Genomic DNA, 23,295 nt, shown 5'->3' with positions numbered 1-23,295 from the left:
AATTCCCCAATAAAAAGACATATAGTAACAGACTGGATACATAAACAGGACCCAACATTTTGCTGCATATAACAAACCCACCTCAGTGACAAAGACAGGCACTACCTCAAAGTAAAAGGCTGGAAAACAATCTTTCAAGCAAATGGTCCCAAGAAACAAGCTGGAGCAGTCATTCTAATATTGAATATGATTGACTTTCAACCTAAAGTTATCCAGAAAGAAAAGGAAGGACACTTCATACTCATCAAAGGAAAAGTCTATCAAGAAGAACTCTCAATTCTGAACATATATACTCCAAATGCAAGGCCACCTACATTGATAAAAGAAGCTTTACTTAAGTTCCAAGCACATATTGTACCTCATACAATAATAGTGGAAGATTTCAACACCCCACTCTCATCAGTGGACAGATCATGGAAACAGAAACTAAACAGAGAAACAGTGAAACTAACAGAAGCTATGAACCAAATGGAGTTAACACATATCTTTAGAACATTTTATCATAAAACAAAAGAATATACTTTCTTCTCAGCACCTCATGGAAACATCTCCAAAATTAACCATATGATCAATCACAAAACAGGCCTCAACAGATACAAGAAGACTTACATAATCATATGCATCCTATCAGATTACCACACACTAGAGCTGGTCTTCAGTAACAATGAAAACAATTGGAAGCCCACATACACATGGAAGCTGAAGAGCACTCTACTCAATGATAACTTGGTGAAGGAAGAAATAAAGAAATTAAAGACTTTTTTGAATGTAAAGAAAATGAAGCCACAACATACCCAAATTTATAGGACACAATGAAAGCTATGCTAAGTGGAAAACTCATAGCTTCTGAGTGCCTTCCAAAAGAAACTGGAGAGAGCATATACTAGCAGCTTAACAAACAGCAAACCTGAAAGCTCTAGATCAAAAAGAAGCAAATACACCCAAGAGGAGGAGACAGCTGGAAATAATCAAACTCAGGGCTGAAATCAACCAAGTAGAAACAAAAAGAACTATACAACGAATCAAACAAACCAGGAGCTAGTTCTTTGAGAAAATCAACAAGATTGATAAACACTTAGCCAGACTAACCAGAGGGTAAAGAGACAGTATACAAATTCACAAAATCAGAAATGTAAAGGGAGACATAACAACAGAAACTGAAGAAATCCAAAAAAATCATCAGATCCTACTACAAAAGTCTATACTCAACAGAACTGGAAAATCTGGATGAAATGGACAATTTCCTAGACAGATACTAGGTACCAAAGCTAAATCAAGATCAGATAAATTATATAAACAGTCTCATAATCCTTAACAAAATAGAAGCAGTCATTAATATTCTCCCAACCAAAAAAAAAAAGCCCAGGAATAAATGGGTTTAGTGCAGAATTCTAGTAGACCTTCAAAGAAGGCCTACTACAAATACTATTCAAACTATTTCACAAAATAGAAAGAGAATGAACACTACCCAATTCGTTCTATGAAGCCACAATTACTCTGATACCTAAACCACACAAAGATTCAAAAAGGAGAACTTTAGACTAATTTCCCTTATGAACACTGATGCTAAATTACTCAATATAATTCCTGCAAACTGAATCCAAGAACACTTCAAAACGATTATCCATCATGATCAAGTAGACTTCATCCCAGGGATGCAGGGATGGTTCAATATACCGAAACCCATCAATGTAATCCACTACACAAACAAACTCAAAGAAAAACAGTACATGATCATTTCATTAGTTGCTGAAAAAAAAGCATTTGACAAAATCCAACACACCTTCATGATAAAAGTCTTGGAAAGATCAGTAATTCAAGGCCCATACCTAAGCATAGTAAAAGCGATATACAGCAAACCAGTAGCCAACATCAAAGTAAATGGAGAGAAACTTGAAGCAATCCCACTAAAATCAGGGACTAGACAAGGCTGTCTACTCTCTCCATACCTCTTCAATATAGTACTCGAAGTCCTACCCAGAGCAATTAGACAACAACAAAAGGAGGTCAAAGAGATATAAACTAGAAAGGAAGAAGTCAAAATATCACTCTTTGCAGATGATATGAGAGTATACTTAAGTGATCCCAAAAGTCCCACCAGAGAACTTCTAAACCTGATAATCAACTTCAGCAAAGTGGCTAGATATAAAAATAACTCAAACAAATCAGTGGCCTTCCTCTTCTCAAAAATTATGCCCTCTTATAAAGATAGAAATGTAGGCTAAATTGATTTGCAAACCATGGTGACAGGTTACATTGTGACAATGATCTTTCATGCCACCTCTATGGGCAATAGTTTTCTGTTTGAAATCTATTTACTCAGTTTACCTTCTAAGTAGAAACAAGAACTAAACTAATAGCTCTGGGAAGGGGAAAGATATACTACTAATATGCAGTGGAGAGCTCTAGATAAGATACTAATCTAAGCACTGAAATTTATGGTGTGTTTTGCACTCCACATCTCAGCTCTCTGGATCCTGCTCCTCCATACTTTGATCATCCTTTGTTTATTTTTTAATTATATATTTTTATTTTCTATACTGTTTGTTTACATTCCAAATGATTTCCTCTTTCCCAGTTCTCCCCTCCCCATATGTCCCATAAACCTTCTTCTCTCCACTCATTCTCCAATCATATCTCTCCTTTTTCTCTGTCCTTATATTCCCCTACAATGCTAGATCAAGACTTTCCAGGATCAGGACCCTCTCCTTACTTCTTCATGGGAGTCATTTGCTATGCTAATTGTGCCTTGGGTATTCAGAGCTTCTGGGCTAATTAATATCCACTTATCAGAGATTGCATTCCACTTTGGAAATCAGTCTGGAGGTTCCTCAGAAAACTGGACATGACACTTCCGGAGGACCCTGCTATACCTCTCCTAGGCATATACCCAAAGGATTCCCCGGCATGCAATAAAGACACATGCTCCATTATGTTCATAGCATAGCAGCCTTATTTATAATAGCCGTAAGCTGTAAAGAACCCAGATGTCCCTCAATGGAGGAATGGATACAGAAAATGTGGTATATTTACACAATGGAATTAAAAACAATGAATTCACGAAATTTTTAGGCAAATGGTTGGATCTGATCATCCTTTGTATAGTGAAGTGTGCCATTGTTTTCCCTGATAATCTGGGGCAAGCAGGAACATGCTGAGCCTGAGGACTAAATACCAAGGAACAAAGTCCTTAAGGAACCTGCTAAAGGAGCCAGTCCTGATGAAATTGTCCATCTGCAATATAACTGTGTCCTACGTCATGTGTTCAATACTTGGCCATTTGGCAGCTAGTGATATTTGAAGTACATAATCATCATCTAAAATTTATGGTAAGAAATAGACTTGGTAACTTTGAGGATATAAAAACCAATTTTCTTTGAAGGCTAATCCCACAGTGCCAAATGTTAAATACATTCCCTGATAAAAGAGTAGTAAAGAACCTTTAGCTTTTAAAGACTGAATGTTACACCTTCAACAACTAATGAAACTTAACTATCTGTGCTTTTCCCTCAGTAAGGAAATCCTACAAGCTTCCGGTATTTGCACTTTAATATTTCAATGGAACATTTTCCATTGTTTTCACTGCTTGGAGCTTATTACCTCTAATCATCAGCCCTTTGGATGAGTAGGCCAGAAGAGCTCTCATGAACAGTTTTACCCCTTTCCTACGTTACCTTTTCTGTGTTTTTCATCACTAGGGATGATTTAAGCAAAAAGAGTCACAGATTGATTTGAGATTGATGTTTTCCAGCATTTCTGGGTTAACTTAAATATCACCTATTGTTTTTCTTCTGCCAAAAAAGAATGTATAGACATAAAAGTTTCATTTATCCTGAAATGGTTGATCCACCAACTTAAAATTATTTCTCCCACATCTTAGAATCTAACAGAAATAGACTGTGGGAGCCTGGAGCCCTCCTGGAAACTATCTTGTATTGAATCAGGAGGCTCTGCATACACACACCAACATCAGGCAGCATCAAAGGATCCTGCAGCCACTGCCCAGGAGGTTTGGAGTTTTCTTTTTCTGTTTTCCCATTTGGGTTAGCATCTGTTCCACAAGTGCATCAAACCCATAGCTCTAGTAGCTGTGTAACACTTAAAAGAGGGAAAACAGCCCAACCATGATCTGCTGTTTAGACAAGACAACTTGTCTGAGGAACCTCCCTTCCAGAAAACCAGGCCTATAATTAAGCAAAGTTTTGATTGTCTTATTTTGTCAGTTTGAGGGAATCCAAAATTTTTGTTCTTTGTGTTTGTATGTGTATGTGTGTGTGTATGTGTGTGTGTGTTTAATACATAGACAATAAAGCCACATTGGCATTAATGGGCAATATCAAGAAAAAATTCCACCATAAGGACAACAATATTTTTATGGGTTGTTATCAAATTTAGGGATTTTAAAAAATGACTTGGTTTAAAATGGAAATTAGTTAAGTTTGTCCCCCTCACACACTTCCTTCCTTCTCTCCCTTCTCTTTTCCTTTTTTTTTCTTTGAAATGTAAGAAACATTTGATGATCAAAGTAATTTGAAACAATTATGAGCAGTCCTTAACAAATAGCAGAACATTCTTAGATTACCCATAATACATGCAGAATATGGCTATGTGAACATAGGTTTGGAATAGTATCTTTGTAAACAAAGACGGATACCCTGTTAGATATAGCCTATCAGGATCTTGTGTAAGATTGCCATTCTCATCTGAAGTGTTTTCCATCCATTATAAATCTTAAGAGTCGTTCCTTACCAATACTGACACATTCCATAGTATGGTTATTGGCTTCTAACCCTTCTGGGCAACTGTCAAGGCACTTTCCAAGGTGTAAGTAAAATCCACTTTTACACTTTGTGCAGAAATTTTTGTTGAAACAGGTATCACAGTCAGCTTTGCATTCTGAAAGGAAAAAAATGCAGAAGAAGAATTGTGACTGTTACGTTCTCCAAACTACTGCTGGATCATCCTCACACCATATATGCAACTCTGTCATCAACTTCAGGGTTCAATGTTATTTTGTTAGATAGGATTAAAGGCTCTCCCAAAGTCATCTAGTTGATATGCACCAGTTGCTTCTTTTAAAAATCATAGTGTTGTAGCATACAAATACCTTTGTAACATATGCTAGGCCCCTTGATTTCCAGCATCTAAAATACAGAGTTCTTCAAAACCTGAGACACTCTGATGACTGATATCATGTTATAAAATGTCATAGATTTTGGGTGTTCAGATTAGGGTACTCTGTAGTAAGGCTACACAAGCATTCTCAAATCCAAAACCCTCCTGAATCATCCCCGTTTCCTGGCATTTCACATAAGAAGCTTTCAGCCTGTCCATTTGTCCAAGTAGCTCTTTGTGTTAAGTGATAGTAATGATGTTTCATTTGAATTGGAAAAACATACACTGAGGTAGTTCATTTACACTGTCCTCAAGGATGATTTGTTCATTCAAATATTTAACTGTCTACTAGATGTCAAAAACTGTAGATATGAGTTGATCCCACTCAGGGGGTTGATGCCTAGTGTTTACAGGGCTCACCTTCTAGTAGTCGACATAGTAAACAATATCAATAATTGACTCTTACGTAATAACTACCATGACCCGTGATTGCTATGAGTATTTCACAACATTGTTACCTAAATGTTAGCATAAACAAATACAACAGTCACTATAATGACTCTCATTCACAAATACTATAACTGAGGCTCAAATCTACCCATGGATCAATCACACAGGAAAGCTAAAAGAAAGTTGGTTCCAGAGTGCTAAATGTCCTTGGAAACAATAATCACAATAGCATGGATAAATGTAGGAAAAATAGAAGAGACTGACAAATAGAAGAGGACAATTCTTTTGGAGGAGAGGACCTTAAAGGTGAGAAAGTGACACCTTTAGTATCTTGAACAAGAGAGCAAGCAGCTTCCAAAGTGCCAGAAGAGCCAGGGAGGAACAAAATTGTCCAGATAGACCCTGGCCTTGGACACTCTTAGGTAGGTGGCAGTGTAGCAGGGAAGGGAGATACAGGTGGTGGCTTGGAAGGATGGGTATGGCGACAGGTGATATTTGGGGAGAGGGGATATTTTTTCATTTGGACCTTTCAAATGTCACTTGGTTTCCATTCCTGAGGCTGGAATTTTGAGGCCAAGATGATAGGCCTCATAAACTTGATTTCCAGCCTGCCAATATTTTCATTACTACAGTGGAAACTTATAGAAGAAGCCCAAATAGCTGAAATAATTCTTCCAGTTACTGAATACTTGGCTATTTATAAGGTAATGGGAACTTGATTGGTTCTGATATCTATAGTTATTTTCTCTAGGGCCAGGGAGGAATAATTATGTTCCTGGCTTTAGGTTGTTTAATCAAACACAAATACAAACAAGCAAACAAACACAGAACTTGAGTGATGTTTTTGTAAGTTAGTAATGAAAGTTTTCCTGTCCTGAGGGCTGAGTCTATGTATGTGTTTTCCCAATATTATGTAAACAGTACTTATTTTTGAGTATTTTAGGTTTATTAGGAGCTCTTTTCATCAGGAGAAATCTCCTGGGATGAGGTTAAAAATGAAAAATATAAAGTGGTGTGAGCACTTACTTGTACACTTATTTATATCTGGATATCGAGTTCCATAATATCCACTTGGGCAGGAAGAGAGACACACTCCTATCTGCTTCATGCCAATTCTTTCCAGAACAAAAAATAGTCTTGGCTTACATGACAAACATCCATTGTAATCTGAACACGTTGCACAGCCTCCTTGGCAGCCTTGGCTGACGTTAGGATGCACTGGAGAGACAAAGCAGAGATACAGAAAGAGAGGTTAGACTGTGGATATCGGATTAAATGACATTTCTCTCTGTGTCCATGTTACTTTAATTACCTTTGGACTTGGTGATAATGGGTAAGTGAGATAAGATTCTTTTCCTACCCCTTTTTAAACCCAGAAGTTTCCTTAACCATATATATTTTTAATTTGAAATCTCATACATTTGTGCATTTGAACATTCAAAATATATTTGTTTCAAATGATTCTTTTAGAAATCTCAATGAAATGTGATTACTGAATCTGCATGCAGGAAAATAGGGTTTGACAATTTTGTGTTCTTTTTTTTAATGGTGTATTTATTTATTTTATGTATATCAATGCTCTAGCAACATGTACATCTGCATGCCAGAAGAGGGCATCAGATCACAGTATAGTTGGATGCAACACACTATGTGGTTGCTGGGAACTGAACGCAGAACCTCTGGAAGAGCAGGCAGTGCTCTTCTGAACCATCTCTCTATCCCCTGTCATTTTATTTGTTTTGTTTTGTTTTTGTTTTTGGAAATGAAACTGGCAAAATTGGCTTAATTTTGTGTGTGTCACAGAGAGTAAGCATGCCTCTGATTTCATCAGCAAGTATAATAACATGCACTTGAGGGAAGATACTGAGGAAGGACCTTGGGTCCAACTTTGACCTAAGAGTCTTTGACTCTTTAATTCAACTCAAACTGAATGGAAAACTACATTAGCATACTGTAGCATGCCCAATGCTTTCTGAAATATTTCTTCTTACCATTAAGTTTGATATAGTGTAAAAACTTTGCATCTAAGTCTTATCAGTAAGTCTATATGAATTTGTGTTTATTATTTTGGATTTTTGGGGAGAGAAGTCCTAGAGTTTTAAAATCAACTCATTCAGATAAAAGGCATATAAGTTGAGAACAGACAAATCTAGGGGAAGAATCACTATCATCACTTTCCCCTGGATTTCTAAGTCATAAATGCATGAAGTAAGAATGCTTCCTGGCATGTCTGAACAAATATCAACAGATATTGGAGTAATCATTTACTTGAATTCCTCTCATTTAACTTGATTATAAGCATTCATCATGTATTATCTTATTGGACCAAATAAGGAGCATGCTTCATGTAGCCTGTGTTTGAAGTTATCTTCTTTTCAAATGGCTTCTGTATTGAAATACAATACTAATCTTGTATAGGACTTTCTAGAAAGTCAACCATCTTTCTTTGAGAAGCAAATTTGACCCACAGGTATCTAAAGACATCTTGGCATATTTCTGACTTCTTTTATTGACAGAGGAAGGCATAAACACCAGTAGACATGGCCACTATTAATCTGTCCTTGCAGTAATGTCTGACAATTAAGCTCTTAATTGCAGAAACAAAGCCTTCAGTCTTCTGGTGGCACACCAAGAAACAGAGCACAGGAAGAGAAGTGGGGTCTGGGTAGCAAACTTCCAAGTTCCCTCTTAATAATCTTTCTCCTCCATCGAGGCCCCACATAAGGGCTCCACCCCTTCCCCAGATACTAGGGATCAAGTCTTCTAAACACTGTGAGCCTGTGAGAACTGTATACCCATAACGGGTGTCATGCCTCATGGTAGGAACTTGACTTTCATCAAGGTGAACTTCTTCTCCCAGCCTTTGTTGAGCAGGGATTCCTGACTATTCAGGATCCTGCTCCACCTAGGGTGGAGTGCTCAGAGTGAAGGTGTAGTTCATTGTTCCTCCAGGTCTACGAATTCCTGAATTAAGCAGGTGACCCACCCAGCTGCCTGAACAGTGGAGCCAAGAACAACTAGCCAACTTCCCCAGAACTTAGCCAGGAGTTTGGGGGGAGGGGCTTTCCCAAGCTATATATTGACTAACATTTATTAAAGTTTCGGCCTCGACTGGCAACTGTCTCCCTGGCTCTTGTTCTTTTTGCCGCTTCCCCATCCATCCCTCAGCTTCTCTTCCAGGAACCAGTTCGCAGTAGCTGCAGGTAGCAACAGAGATCTAGTTCATATTTCAAGTATAATAATTAGTCTGCATTCACAGTGATATTTGGTTATTAAGCTCTTCATTGGAACAACAAAGCCTTCCAGGCACAGCTAGAAATGATACCCCATAAGGAAGATCCTTCCCATTGGGGTATATGTGTTAGCTATATAGAGGTCATTCAGTTGGCCTCCAGGAAACCACCCCTGAATAAGCCACAGGAACCACAAGCAGCTCCCTCTCATTCCAAGACATTTCATAAATAAACTGAGGAAATGTGTGGGGGAAGGGAGGGCTGCTTTTCCTGTACATGCTCTTCTGTGGGGTGGGACAGTCCTACAAAGTAGATGAGGATTTGCCATTATGGGACCTGAAGGATTTGTAAAACTCCTTCCCAAGTATCAAGGTCATTTTTTATGCCAGGGGGTTGGGGATAGGGGAGTACTTGGGAAAAATGAGAACCTATTTTAAACATGGATATACCCTCAAAAGTAAAGCTATAGGAGAACCCCAAGTGTTTAAAATCCATCAGAATTAAATCAGAAGCTAGAAGTCAAAAAAATCTGTGAAATATTTTCACAAAATCCTTCTATAGAAAAGTAGATCATACTTGAAAAACTAATTGCTTCCAGTTCAGTCACACAGTGGTTCCAGGTTCAATGAAGAGGACCCAATATGTCCTTTCCACTTAAGTGTTTTAAGGAAAGTGTGATTTTGAAATTTTATGGACCGCAAGCCTTTCTGAATTATGAAACTCCTTTAAATAGATCAGTTATTAATATTAATGTGTTTTATACTTTCAGAGCCTCAACCTCTAACATTCCTTAAGCTGTTTCATTTAAAGAATTGGATTCAGATTTCAGAAACTTTCTGAGTCAGATCTGAGTTTGTCAAATGATTGGCAACCACTTCCTGTGACATGGTAAGATATGCTAAGACCTTGCTCAAGTCCCTGAGACTCTAAGACTTTTCCCAGTGAAATGATGCAAGCTAATGTTGTGATAAAACAAATCTTTCTGCATTGTTTTCATTGTGTACAAAGTTTTTGAAAGAGTGAGGAAGGTTCAGTTGTCTCAGCCCTTTGGTAGAGATTTGCTTGTTTATAATCAGAGAATGTGCAATATGGGCAGTGATATTTGAGTATAAATATGTTTCTTTGGGAAAGATTCAATGGCCATATCCATGGGAAATGACAGACATTAAGACTCTGAAGTTCAGATTCTGGGATTCTGTTTTTAAGGGTGAATACTGTAGTGACTGGTTTCATGAATGCTGTATAAGGATCACTGAAATTACAGTCAGTATTACACAACTAGATTCAAATTTCCCAAACTTCATCTTAAGGTCTTTTACTTTTTATATGGAAACCACAGAAAACTTTGGTCTGGATTGCCTGTAAGAACTCTTCCAGCCATAAAATCTTGTGATTCGAAGACAAAAAAAAAGAAAGAAAAAAAAGGGAAAAAAAAGAATTTTAGTTGCTCCTGCCTTTTTGGTCCACTCTATTAAGTTTATTTTTTCCCTTATATATTATATTTGTCAAATAATATCTTTCTACTGCCACTGTATATGGAGATTGGAGACTGCACTGGAGAGGAAAGGGATGCATTGTAGAAGAGTTTCCACTTTATTTTAGAAAATAGTTGGAGTTTATCAGCACATACATGACTATGTCAGGCCAGAGTAGGAAGAGGTAACAGTACAACTGCTCAATTGACAAGTAGACTGGAATGAATTTTAAGCAAGGCTGTGTACATTTCAGGTAAAGGAAAAAGTCAGACTGTCTAGAAGACTGGAGGCATAGGGTAGATTTAGATTATGAAAGCTTTTGTGGACCATGACATGCCAAGCATTCTGTAGACAACACAGGTTTCTATATAGTGAACAACGTGTTGTGATTTCTAATGAAATGGGTTTTTTCCTGACCCCTTAGCAGACCTGAAGTTCGTGAGATACTTGATGTGGTATTCTAAGTAAGGGTGCTCATAGTAACTTCAAATGAAGCTAAGGCAGAATGGTATAGTCAGGGTTGGATACTTGTGACCACACTACCAAGGTGGTGTAATTAAACAAATATGGTAACCAGCAGAATAACTTGGACAAGAAAGGGATTTGGGAAATTGGGATTTTGAGTTCTTGATAGTGAGAAGAGAGAGTAAGAAGTCACTACTTAGGGGGAGAGAGCCTGCAGGTGAGGGATTAGAACAAGGTTGAGAGGGAAAGGGAGTCTGCTTATGAAAATGTGGTACAGTATGAAATGATTAAACAGAAACCGAGCTTATTTTGGAGTGTTTGTTGGTGATGTATGTACTCGGGATTCCCTGGTGGTAGCTAGTTAAGGTGTTGAAAAGTGAGAAGCATTCTGAGACACTTCACATTCAAGTGTCTCATAAAAATAGCAATTTACCATGGCAACTGTTCTGCAACCTATGGAAGTAGACGTAGCATGTAGTTTTAAAAAAACGATCCACACTAAATCTGGCTCTCCGCCAACACCAGTGGTCCCTGTCTATTCCTAGACCAGCCAATGCCTCTCCCACAAAAGCTGGCTCTGCCTCTCCAGACCTCCGAGATCGCTCTCCTGCCAGACCAAAACCCAGTGGCCAGCTGCGGGCGCGCTGTCACCAGCCTGCACCCTGCTTTGGTTACCTCTGCTCTGCTTCTCAGTCCTTAGCCCTGTTCCAAAGTCTGGCCGAATTCCACCCCTGCTATGTTCTTTCCCTCTTGCCCATCCAAGTCGCCATGAATGGAAACCACCAGACAATCTTAATTGAAAATCAACAGATGACACGAGCATTCACTGAGCACGGAATCTATTATCCTAAACTCATCAACTCTTCTATGTTGGAAATCTTCCGGTGGTGGAGGTCATCACCAGGTCAAACAGTTCCTGGTCTACATTTTGCCTCTTCTCCCTCCTGTCTCGCTGTAAACAATTGCTGTTTCTTCCTCCCGTGTCCCCTTTTCCTCTCTCTGACCCAGAAGGACCGCCTCCCCTTTTTACCCAGCAATTGGCTTCTTGTCTTTATTAGCCAATCAAATAATTAGTTGAAAATTCCTCTACAAGTAGATGTTATCATGATCATTCATTTTTGAATTTCCAAGCTAGGTGTCAAGAAAATTGAAAAGTACTGAGCAAAGAACAGCTGAGTTCAGAGTCTAAAATGCACATCTTTGGTACCTGGTAACGCCCTCTGAATGTAGGTAAATGTTAATGTAAAGGGGGCTAGATGAGAGTGAGAAAATGGATACAATTTACAGGAATTCAAATTGGAATCTTTTGACATTCATGCAAAAATTAGTACTACTTATATTATAACTGAGAGATACATTGTAATAACTGTTTTAAAACATTTTTCTTATTTAGTCTTTTCTGAACTTGAATTTTTTGAGATTATAATATGCTTATAAAGTTTCTCCCTTCCCTTTCCTCCCTCCAAAGCCTCCCATTATATCATCTTATGAAAGCTAACTCTGTAGAAATAGTAGATCAATGCATCATTTAAAAGATGTGTCCAATGTCTGTTGCCAAGTCTTCTTGAATGATTTCTAACCAAGTTTTCTGACTATATAGCTAAAAAAGTTCAGCCTGTGACTCACAGTGTTTATCACGCATCATACCAACTGAGTATCAAGAACTCTATGTAAAAATTCGCAGTGAGCTTCATGGGTCTGTCTTTACTCCATTTCTAATGTTCATCTGGAAGTATAAGTCTCATCTACTTAAACTGCTATGTGAAACTCACCTATTGTGTGTTGCCATTTCTCCTCATTTACTTGTGACTGGAGAATTTTCCAAAGTGCAAATTAATAAACTTTAAGTTCATAAGACAGGTTTGATTAGACTTAATGTAAGTGCTCATTATGTATGAGCAATTTTGTAATTTTACAATTTATATAATTAATATGTAATGCATTCACAAATTTGATAAATATTATTTTAACCAAAAAAATTAAGAATCAAGCAAATAAAAACACTGCCCCAACCCTGTCAGGAGCCTAACGAGAAAGGACAGGGAGAAAAGATTTCATATTCACTTTAGATTTCTCTCCATTCTTGCACTTGTTCACACTGAATGTTTCTCAAGTAAAGGAATTTATTTGGTCTGATAGGTTCTTGATAGCCTCTTTGATAATTTCTGACATCTATACAAGGAGTGACTATTTATTGCATTGATTTTTAATAATGAGTATTATTGAATAAATAATGCCCATAATATAAGAAAGCTGTGTAATTGTGTTTTTAAAGGCAAATTTAAACTGATAAATATTTAACAGAAAGTTAAACAAAAAAGATCTTTCTACGTGTCCTTTAGTATACCATTTATCTAGAAGTTTTTTGTTTAATCTTGACTAAGTTAAGAAATGTATGTCTACACAATCAAGTCCCCAAGAGATTTGTGGCAGCAAATCTCCTGGTGTTATTATAAAGTGATATTATGGTAACTGAACATTTAGGGATGATTGATCCATGGTTCCTTGACGATCAAATGTTAAAAAATAGAATTAGTGGATAGTCTCTTACAAATTTTTGGCTTAATACAAAAGAAAATATTGAGAATTTTTAAAATTCATTCACGAGTTAAAGCTTAAATCTGACCAGGGTTGAAATTCTATAGCCTTTTAAACAATTTGGAAGAGTTAAACATAGGCATCAAGTAGGAACAAAAGCTTATTTTTAATATGTACAGTAATTTAATGAAATGTAACAATGCTATTTTCCTCTTTCTTGTGTGTCTGTGGTATGAGTGTATTGTGTGTGTAGGGGGGTACATATGAAGACCTGCAGTTGATATGGGGACTCCTCACGTTACTCACGTTCACCTTATTCAATGAGATAGGGTCCATCAATCAAATTTGGAGTTCCCAAATGTGTTTAGTCTGATTGGCCAGCTGTCATCAGGGATCTCTTCACTCTGCAGTCAGTCAGGGGCTCTGGGGAAGTCATTCTCAACCGTCCAAATGCTGCTACTCTTTAATACAGTTCCTCATGTTATGGTCCACCCCTACCATCCAACCATAAAATTATTTTTGTTGCTACTTCATAACTGTGACTTTGCTACTGTTACGAATTTTAATGTAAATATCTGTGCTTTTTGATGGTCTTAGATAACCCCTATGAAAGGGTCCTTCAGTGCCCCGAAAGGGTCACCACCCACAGGTTGAAAACTACTGCTCTAATTACAGGCAGATGCAACATCCACTCAGCATCTTCATTAACTCTGGTATCTGAACTCTGGTCCTTACGCTTGCCTGGCCTGTCTTAACTACCAAATTATCTTTCTAACCCCAACACTGTTTTAGATACCCACACCACGATAACAGGATAAAGAGAGAAATACTTGGTAGTTAGAAGCAAGCTTGGAGATGAATGGAAACATTGTACATGGATATTGCAAAAAAGGCTATAAATTAAGGTTTCAGTTAAAGAAAAGTAAGAACTCCTTGTGTTATGTGATACAGGGAATACATGGGTAAAGGTTCTCCAGTTCTTTGTCTTACGATGCTAACCTGTTGGTAATTATATAAATGGGGAATTAGATGAATATAGATTGTCCTGGATCTCAGAACACCTGAATCACTTAGAGGTGCTACTATAAACATGGTGATGAGGTCAACATTTAGAAGTTATCCTTTGAAGCCTCGATGGTAAGGATGAGCCCTGGAAACTATCCTTGAGCATCCAAGGAAGAGTCTTCCTAGTCGAGCACCAGCAAGTGACAGCAGTGAGGATGAACTGGCTACAAGGAACAGCATGAAAGAAACCTATGACTGTCTAGCACTGTGACTGAAAGGCGTTGTGGTTAGAGGAGGGTAGGCTCAGACCCCAAAGACCCACCTTAAGTGACTGATGCCACAGATCAAATGCATGTAGACTGTGCTTGGTAAACATTTGTAAACATTTGGTCTGATAGTGACATTCACTTTAATTTTTCTTAATCTTATAGATATGTGAAAGAAACAAGCATCCAATGTTTCATGAAACTATGTTCTTTTATTAACTTTTATATTAGAGGAAATGTAACTAGGCACAAACTTGTGGATTTGTAATCAAATTCCAACCCTTGAAGAGACTATGTATATGTCTCCTTTTTTTCTTTTGTTTTGTTAATGTTAGAACATTGCATTTCCTGTCTGTTCCCTTCTATCTCCAACTAGCAGTAATTTTAATTTGCTTGGGGGTTTTATGTATTCATTCCTCTTTTAGTGGAGTATATTTGGAGTTTGGGGTAGAGAAAGAGAAAAAGTAAAGTTCCAAACCATACAAGAGGTCATTAAAGAATAAAAACAAAAAATCAGTCCTACATATAGTCTTTTCTTGCATTTTCTAAATCATACCATTAAGGATGCAAATCGAAATGACTAATAATTCAGGCCACTAACACTGTGGCTTTCAATTCTAATAAGACTTACATAAGAATCTCCACCATATGTTATTTTATTCATTAAAAGATTAATAATCGATTAGTGGATTTCAAAGTCGATGTGATTAGTAGGAATAATCATATTAATTGCCTCATGCCCAGCCAGTCTGATCTACTGGTTTAGCTCAATGCTGAGACTGTATCAAAGGCATCTGAAGGATCAAAAGTGAAGAGTCTTTTCCTTAACCACGAATAGAAACTTCACCATAAAGTGAGCACGCTCTGGCTCTGCTCTGGGTTAAAATGTATGGTACTGAGTCAGCATTTCCAGCTGTTTCTGAGGGAGGGGCAGCTTCCCTTTCTCCAAGTGGCCATGTTCCCAAGTGGAGGTGAACAGAGGACAAGAGGGGTTGGAGAGGGCTGAGAATCCAGATCGTGCCGAGAGCCAGGACTGTTGATGAGTTTGTGGGTGGTAAATAACAGCGTTTTTCAGGAGACAGGTCCAACAGTGTTCATCCAACAGTGGGAATCATTATGTGCTCTGGCTTGGCTAACAGAACCTTTCCATTTTTTTTTAATGGGAGAAATAATTAGAAGTCAACATAAACAGAAAATGTGATCGTTTAATGGTACTGACCCTGCATGGGTGTGAAGCCATAACTACCAACTCACATTCTTGAGTGAAACAAACTTCAGTCTGTATGAAAAAAACAAACTCTACTTTGTTATATTATGAATAAACTTGGATCTTCATGCCACATAGTGTGCTAAAGTAGCATATCTGATGGCCGAAGCCTTAGCATAAGCAAACAGCAGGCAGAGATTTGCGGTGTTTTAGTAGGCACAAGAAGATGTGCAAATAGCAAGCATACCACTGAACAAAAATATCTGGCTTTATGTATCACATCTAAAGTTCTGAGAAGAGAGAATCAGTGGCAGTTTCTTCTAGATTCATGAAACCACTGATGAAACAGAAGAATAACAATGCACCTTCCTGAGCAAGATGCTTTGCAAACTTGGATATGCTCTCCCTGCATTGGTACCTCATTTGGAAAGGAGCCCTGCACACTTCCCAGAGGAGGCCAACAGAGTGGTGAATACAGCCTCTCAGATCACAGTCTGGTTTGGAATTCCAGTTCTTTCTTTTTTTTTTCTAGCTCAATTACTAATATTTATCTCTTAAACCAAGTATTTATTTAAAAATCAAGTTATTCAACACCTTACCCCTGCTAGCCAGCAAATACCCAAACATGGATAATACAAATTGCCTATGTCAAGATCGTGAAAATCTGTGCTGTCTCAACTGGAGGCCAGCATGCAGAAGAATGCAAATTGATCCGTTCTTATCCCCTTGTGCTAAGCTCAAATCCAAGTGGATCAAGAACTTCCACATAAAACCAGACACACTGAAACTAATAGAAAAGAAACTGGAGAAGAGTCTTGAACACATGGGCACAGGGGAAAGTTTCCTGAACAGAGCGCCAATAGCCTACTTCCTAAGAGCAAGAATTGACAAATGGGACTTCATAAAATTACAAAGTTTCTGTAAGGCAAAGGACACTGTCAACAGGACAAAATAGCAACCAACAAATTGGGAAAAGATCTTTACCAACCCTACATCCGGCAGAGGGCTAATATCCAATATACACAAAGAACTCAAGACGTTAGACTCCAGAGAACCAAATAATCCTATTAAAAATGGGGTACAGAGTTAAACAAAGATTTTTCAACTGAGGATGAGGTGAGACTGGCTGAGAAGTATCTAAAGAAATGTTCAACATCCTTAGTCATCAGGGAAATGCAAATCAAAACAACCCTGAGATTTTACCTTACACCAGTCAGAATGGCTAAGATAAAAAAAAAAAAAACTCAGGAGACAGCAGGTGCTGGAGAGGTTGTGGAGAAAAAGGAACACTCCTCCACTGCTGGTGGGACTGCGAGTTGGTACAACCACTCTGGAAATCAGTTTGGTTGGTGGTTCCTCAGAAAACTGGGCATAATACTACCAGAGGACCCTGCTATACCACTCTTGGGCATATACCCAGAAGATTCTCCAGCGACACATGCTCCACTATGCTCATAGCAGCCTTATTTATAATAGCCAGAAGCTGTCAATGATTTACAATAGCCAGATGTCTCTCAATGGAGGAATGGATACAGAAAATGTGGTATATATACACAATGGAGTACTATTCAGCCATGAAAAACAATGAATTAATGCAATTCTTAGACAAATGGATGGAACTGGAGAATATCATCCTGAGTGAGGTAACCCAATCACAAAAGAACACTCAATAGTATGCACTCACTAATAAGTGGATATTAGCCTAGAAGCTTGGAATACCCAAGACACAATTCACATATCAAATGATGCTCAAGAAGTAGGAAGAACAAAGTGTGGATCCTTGGGTCCTTTGTAGAAAGGGAAAAAATTGCCCACAGAAGGAGATAAAAAGACAAAAGGCTGAGCAGAGTCTGAGGGAAAGACCATCCAGAGACAATATACAGAATACACAAAACCCAGACACTATTGTGGATGCCCACACGAGCTGTCTGACTGGGGCTGGACGTAGCTATCACCTGTGAGGCTCTCCTAGTACATGACAAATACAGAGGGGGATACTCTCAGCCAGCCATTAAAGTGAGCATAGGGTCCCCAATGGGGGAGCTAGAGAAAAGGCCCAAGGAGCTGAAGGGGTTTGCAGAGCCACAGGAGGAACAACAGTATGAGTCACCCAGTACTCCCAGAGCTCCCAGGGACTAAACCACCAACCAAAGAGTACACATGGAGTTACCCATAACTCCAGACACATTGGCAGCAGAGGGAGGTCTTGTTAGACACCAAAGGGAGGAGAGGCCCTTGGTCCTGGAAAGACTTGATGCTGTAGTGTAGAGGAATACCAGGACAGGGAGGGTTGATTGGGGAAGGGGAGATGGCTTATGGGATTTTCGGGGGGGGAGAACCAGGAAAGGGGGACAACATTTAAAATGTAATTAAAAAATATACCTAATTTAAAAAAAAAGAAAAAGAGATAGTTAAAATCTGATTATTTATTTTGGCATATGTTGCTTACTTGTTTTAAATCTAGGGTTGCCTATGTACAGTACAGGAACACCGACTTGATAAATTTTGAGAAGGTTGATATTATACGAAGTACATAATGTTTGTATAGACACTCATTAAAAATCCATTAAGCACCACTACCTTCTATCTTCCATTTCTGGAAGCCCCATACTATATCTACTGTTCCTTAGTAATAATTTGACCTCCATGGGTATTCCAAATCTAATGCAAGTATCTAAAAATTTAATGATCCACAAGTGATAGAAAATTTGATGGTTCTCTTTCAGGAATTGGTCTCAGAATCATTGCATCCAGTTTCATCCACTTAACTCTGAATTTCACAATTTTTCTTTTCTTAGCAGCTAAACAGTATTGCATTGGGTAAATATGTCATATTTTCATTATTTATTCATCAATAGATGGACATTTAGGCTATTTCTACTTACTGGCAATTACAGTACAGCAATGGTGAAACAGGTGATAGATCTATTTTCAGCTTTTTAGGGACCTTCCACACTGATGTTCATAGTGGTTGTACCAGTTTGTACTCCATTACATACATATGTTCCTCCCCCCCACAAACACACATACAAGCCAGCATTTGTGGTCATTCAATAGAAGGAAAAATATAAAGGTTTAAAGGGATTAATGGAACAACAAAGGCGAAATTGGGGTTGAGGTGACACAACAGTGTAGAAGAAGGGAGAGGGAGGCATGAATAACACTAAAGATCTTTTGAAAAGGTCACATGGGAAGCTATCTACTACTATAAAAGCTTATACACACAAAGTTATTATGGATACCTCTTTTGACAGGATGACAATGCTCCTATGAAATATCAGAAACTAACAAAAGAAGACAGCAAAACGACAACAACAACAACAACAGCAACAGAAAACAATGCCAGGAACAGTTATTTGGGAGTTGTTAACAAGTGATGACTCAAGCTGGGCGGTCGTGGCACACGCCTTTAATCCCAGCACTTGGGAGGCAGAGGCAGGCAGATTTCTGAGTTGGAGGCCAGCCTGGTCTACAGAGTGAGTTCCAGGACAGTCAGGGCTACACAGAGAAACCATTTCTTGAAAAAAAAACCAAAAAAACAAAAAGCAAGCAAACAAATAAACAAAAACAAAAAACAGAAACAAAAAAAAGTGAGGACTCATAGACTCCAACCAATCACTACAGAGTAATGCTATTGCTATATTGCAATGCCAATGTTATATTGATTACCCTCCAGAACTTTTAAAGTAAGACCCTATTGCTGAAGAGATAATGTACTTGAGTCACAGAACAGTCTTTTCACTTTCAAGGCAGAGGCTGGCAGGCCTCTGTGAGTTTAAGCTCAGTCTGGTCTATATACCAAATCCAGGCCTTCCAGGATATACAGTGAGACCCTGTTGCAAAGAAAGGAACTCGTAAGTAGAAGATAATTTGTTGTACCGCACAGTCTGTATCTTTCTGTGTGAATTTGAGATAGCTGGTAGATTTAGCCAATACTAAAAGGATGGAAAGAGGGCATATGGTGATACTTCTTTCATATCATGGGAGGCAGAAATTCACTAAGAGCCAAAGACAGAGGCTGCTTTGTAAGGAGCACAAACACAGACTGTGAGTATTACTGATGACCCATTAACACATCCAGTAAGGAATGCCTATGATGCTAACAACTAACCAAAGAAAAGGATCTTACCAGACTAAGACAGATAACATGAATAATACAAATATTAATAGTGAGGTTGAAGAGATCTCAGTGGTTAGAAGCAGGTACAGTTCTTTCAGGGTACGTTCAGTTCCCAGAATTCATGTTGAGCAACATAAAACTGCCTCTAACTCCTGTTCCAAACGGGTCTGAAATTCTTTTCAGGTCTTCAAGCTCACCAGCATTCCTGTGCACATACAAGAACATATAGTCTATATTTGTGTCTCTGGGGCCCAAGGATGTGTTTCAAATTCAAATGGTTAGGTTCTAAAAATTTTGATTTGGGAATGGAAAAGGTAGACTTTAGTATCTTCATTTTTAAGAAGCATTACAGGTGACTCTTGACGCAAAGGATGGAATTTACCACACATTTTGTGAATCCCATCTTTGCCAAATGAGTTTCAGCTATTGCTGATAGAAGTCTCCCACAGACTGTAGATAAACATTGTGATAAAACTTGGTCTCGGGTTCAAGAAGTGTATAATGGTTTAAGAAATTCTTTTTCTTTTTATATCTAGAAAACACCATAGCTATATAAATTAGAAGCTTTTCTCAACAGAAATAAGGGCGTGGCAAATTACTGATAGCTGTGCTACACCATAGTCATCAGTTAGGAGGAAAATTACTCAGATAAATGGAAAGACAGGGAGAGAGAAAGTAAATAAAATGCATCAAGAAGGTTCATGAGGATGCTGTTATTGTGGAATTTAATAGGGTCTTATAAATCTTCTCTATTAATTTTTAAACGAGACCACTAAGATCTGAATAGCTTGTTAACTCCTAACTTACAGACACATAAGTGCCTAACTTGATAAATATCCATATATTTATTAATTATACATATGAGTTATATGCATAATTATTATTGAAATATAGAAATATTTATTTGAAACCGTCTTCCTATGTAGAGTCCCAGATTCTTCTTCTTTGTCCTTTAAGTGATGCTGTTGCCTAAATAGTTCTTTCTTCCCACGATGGGAATTTGATTGAACAGAACCTTAACAATCTGCCTGTAAATTTCTTTTCAACCAGTAAAAATCTCATATGTAACAAAGATTTCCATTAACCGACATGAAGCTGAAGCCAAACCCAAAGAAATTATGAAAATATTAGATATGTCAGAGGAAATATTTGGAGATTTATGCAGCATAGAAAAACTCACATACTTGCACTCACATAAATGTCCTCCTTTCATGCTCTGGGTTTTTTGTTTGTTTGTTTGTTTTTGTTTTTTGGTTTTTTGGGGTTTTTTTTGTTGCTTACTGGACTTGTGTCAAAATACTGTAGAAATGATGTCTCTGGATTTAGTTAGGTGACTGTGGCTAAACCTGCCCTGTCCATTTTAAAAGTGTATTATTGAGCAACTCAGATAATGACACAGCAGTTTCCATGTTTCATGCAAACCTTGATGAAGTAGGCTGTGGGACACAGCACCACTGCGGTACTTTACCATCCCACAGTCAGGAGGTCCTTCATCCACAGGAATGGAGTAAGAACACCCTCAATGGTACGCTGCTAACTTGATGAGATATTTGATAATTTTGTAAGAATCCTTTGCTTTCTCAAACAGCGCTTCTTCATAGATCAGGGAATTAGGCTGCTGTGACGTTGAGAGGAGCATGGCCTTCAGTAAGGAAATGTAGAGCATGTGGGATAAATCATCAGTGTAAGAACAGGTAGTTCTCTTCCAAAGGCTACAAATTAGACAAAGTTATTAAGTTTGTAGCAACAATTACCACCATTTAGTTCCTAAAGTCCCAAAATCTAGGAGCCCTATTGAACCCTGTCTCCAATCAGCCTTTTCTACACATTGTTGCCTGTAGGGGACAGAGCTTATAACTTTCTTTTCTCCCCAATACCACAGATGCCAATTAGTAACTAGAATAACCGTTTAGAAACCCCAGCTCTGGTCTCATTGATTTTCTGCTATAAAACAGTGTAATGTCCTTTTACTTCCCAGCAACAACCCTGCCAATTATCCAGGTTTATTCCTTGTCTCAGACTGACTTTTGTCTAATGAAGTAAAAATAGTATTCCCATCTCCACAGCCAAGAGATGTCCTCCTTTAACCTTCCCTGCCCCTGGAGTATCCTCTTTAACAGGCTTAATGAAAAGCAGAGTGTCACAGTGAAGGCTGTTAGGTTAAATCTTGCCTCTTTAATGTCTGTATCCTTTTGATGTGCTCTTTCTATTTCTTACTTATCAGATGGTTATCTATGTATCATATATGTGTTATATGGGGTAACACAAAATAACACATACAAATGTTTCTTAAAATCCTTCATGGGTTTATTGCAAATTACAATAATAAAAGATCTCAAACAAATTGATTTCATGTCTTTGTATTTTAGAAAGGAACCTCTTTAAAACTATGATCTGGTGTTGAAAACATCAGCAACAGACTTACAGTAGACATCCAAATAGTTTGTGTTGATGTGCATTTGCCAAGCTACAGCTTTAACTAAATCTGGTTGTATGTTCCATGTAGTGATTAAGAGGTGGATTACCAAAAAATGTTTGAGAAATGCCTTGGATTGGTGAACAAAAAATGCACGATTTTAAACATAAAATATTTTAGTGTTTGTTTGGTAAAAGTAATTCCAGTTAATGAAGGAGTGTGAAAGTTCAGCTATAGAAATTAATCAGTGCACCCAAAATGGAAATTTGCTCAGCCAAACTATGCCACTCCATTACAAGCTTTACCTAACAATGCCAACTACGTTTACAGTACGCATAGCATACTTCCTGTGATTGTCACAAAGGTCACACTAAGTGATGACTCCTATTCATTGGCCATAAATTGTAAGACAAGAAAATGCTGAAAGGCCTCATAAATTCCAATGTTTTAGTCTGCGCTTCCTCCCATCTTTGTTCTTCATCCTCACAATGCTGCTCTCCAGATAAATATCTGGATCTGACTTGGACTCACTCATTGCAAACATTATTCCCATTTCTATTTAAACATATCTAAAAATGAATATATTGCATAGCTTACAAATTGTACCTTAAGCATTCTACTTTTGTACGCGCGCGCGCGCCACACACACACACACACACACACACACACATGGCTTCTTAACTCAATATTTTAACAACTTCAAAATACAACAAGAATAGTTTTCTGGTGCGTTTTAGTCACTTTATTAACTACCGAACAGGATAAATGTTAAATAAGGAGCTATTTGGTGAAATGCATGCATGCTATTTTAACTAGGACTAAGATGAGTTTAATTTTTCCTTATACTTTTCCTCAGTAGATTTATTTCTGCTTATCTTTTTTTGTTTTTTTTTTGTTTTTTTTTGTTTTGTTTTGTTTTTTTGGACTTGGTTTTTTTTCAAGACAGGGTTTCTTTGTGTAGCCCTGGCTTTCCTGGAACTCTGAGGACCAGGCTGGCCTTGAACT

At 37.9% G+C, this 23,295-nt stretch overlaps 1 protein-coding gene across 1 annotated transcript in view; it reads right to left on the bottom strand.

Moving 5' to 3' along the window:
* Positions 1–23,295, bottom strand: part of Rspo3 (R-spondin 3) — an 88,538-nt gene that overhangs the window by 51,551 nt on the left and 13,692 nt on the right. The window contains exons 2-3 of the mRNA XM_052169890.1: positions 6,592–6,783; positions 4,750–4,896 (exon numbers count right to left, since the gene is read on the bottom strand). Coding sequence (XP_052025850.1) covers positions 4,750–4,896; positions 6,592–6,783 — 339 coding nt within the window. The remainder of the gene's footprint in view (positions 1–4,749; positions 4,897–6,591; positions 6,784–23,295) is intronic.

Source organism: Apodemus sylvaticus, chromosome 23 (assembly GCF_947179515.1).
Source record: "Apodemus sylvaticus chromosome 23, mApoSyl1.1, whole genome shotgun sequence".
Lineage (NCBI taxonomy): Eukaryota > Metazoa > Chordata > Mammalia > Rodentia > Muridae > Apodemus > Apodemus sylvaticus.
The sequence above is the reverse complement of the archived record's forward strand: the minus strand, read 5'-3'. Positions and strand labels throughout refer to the sequence as shown.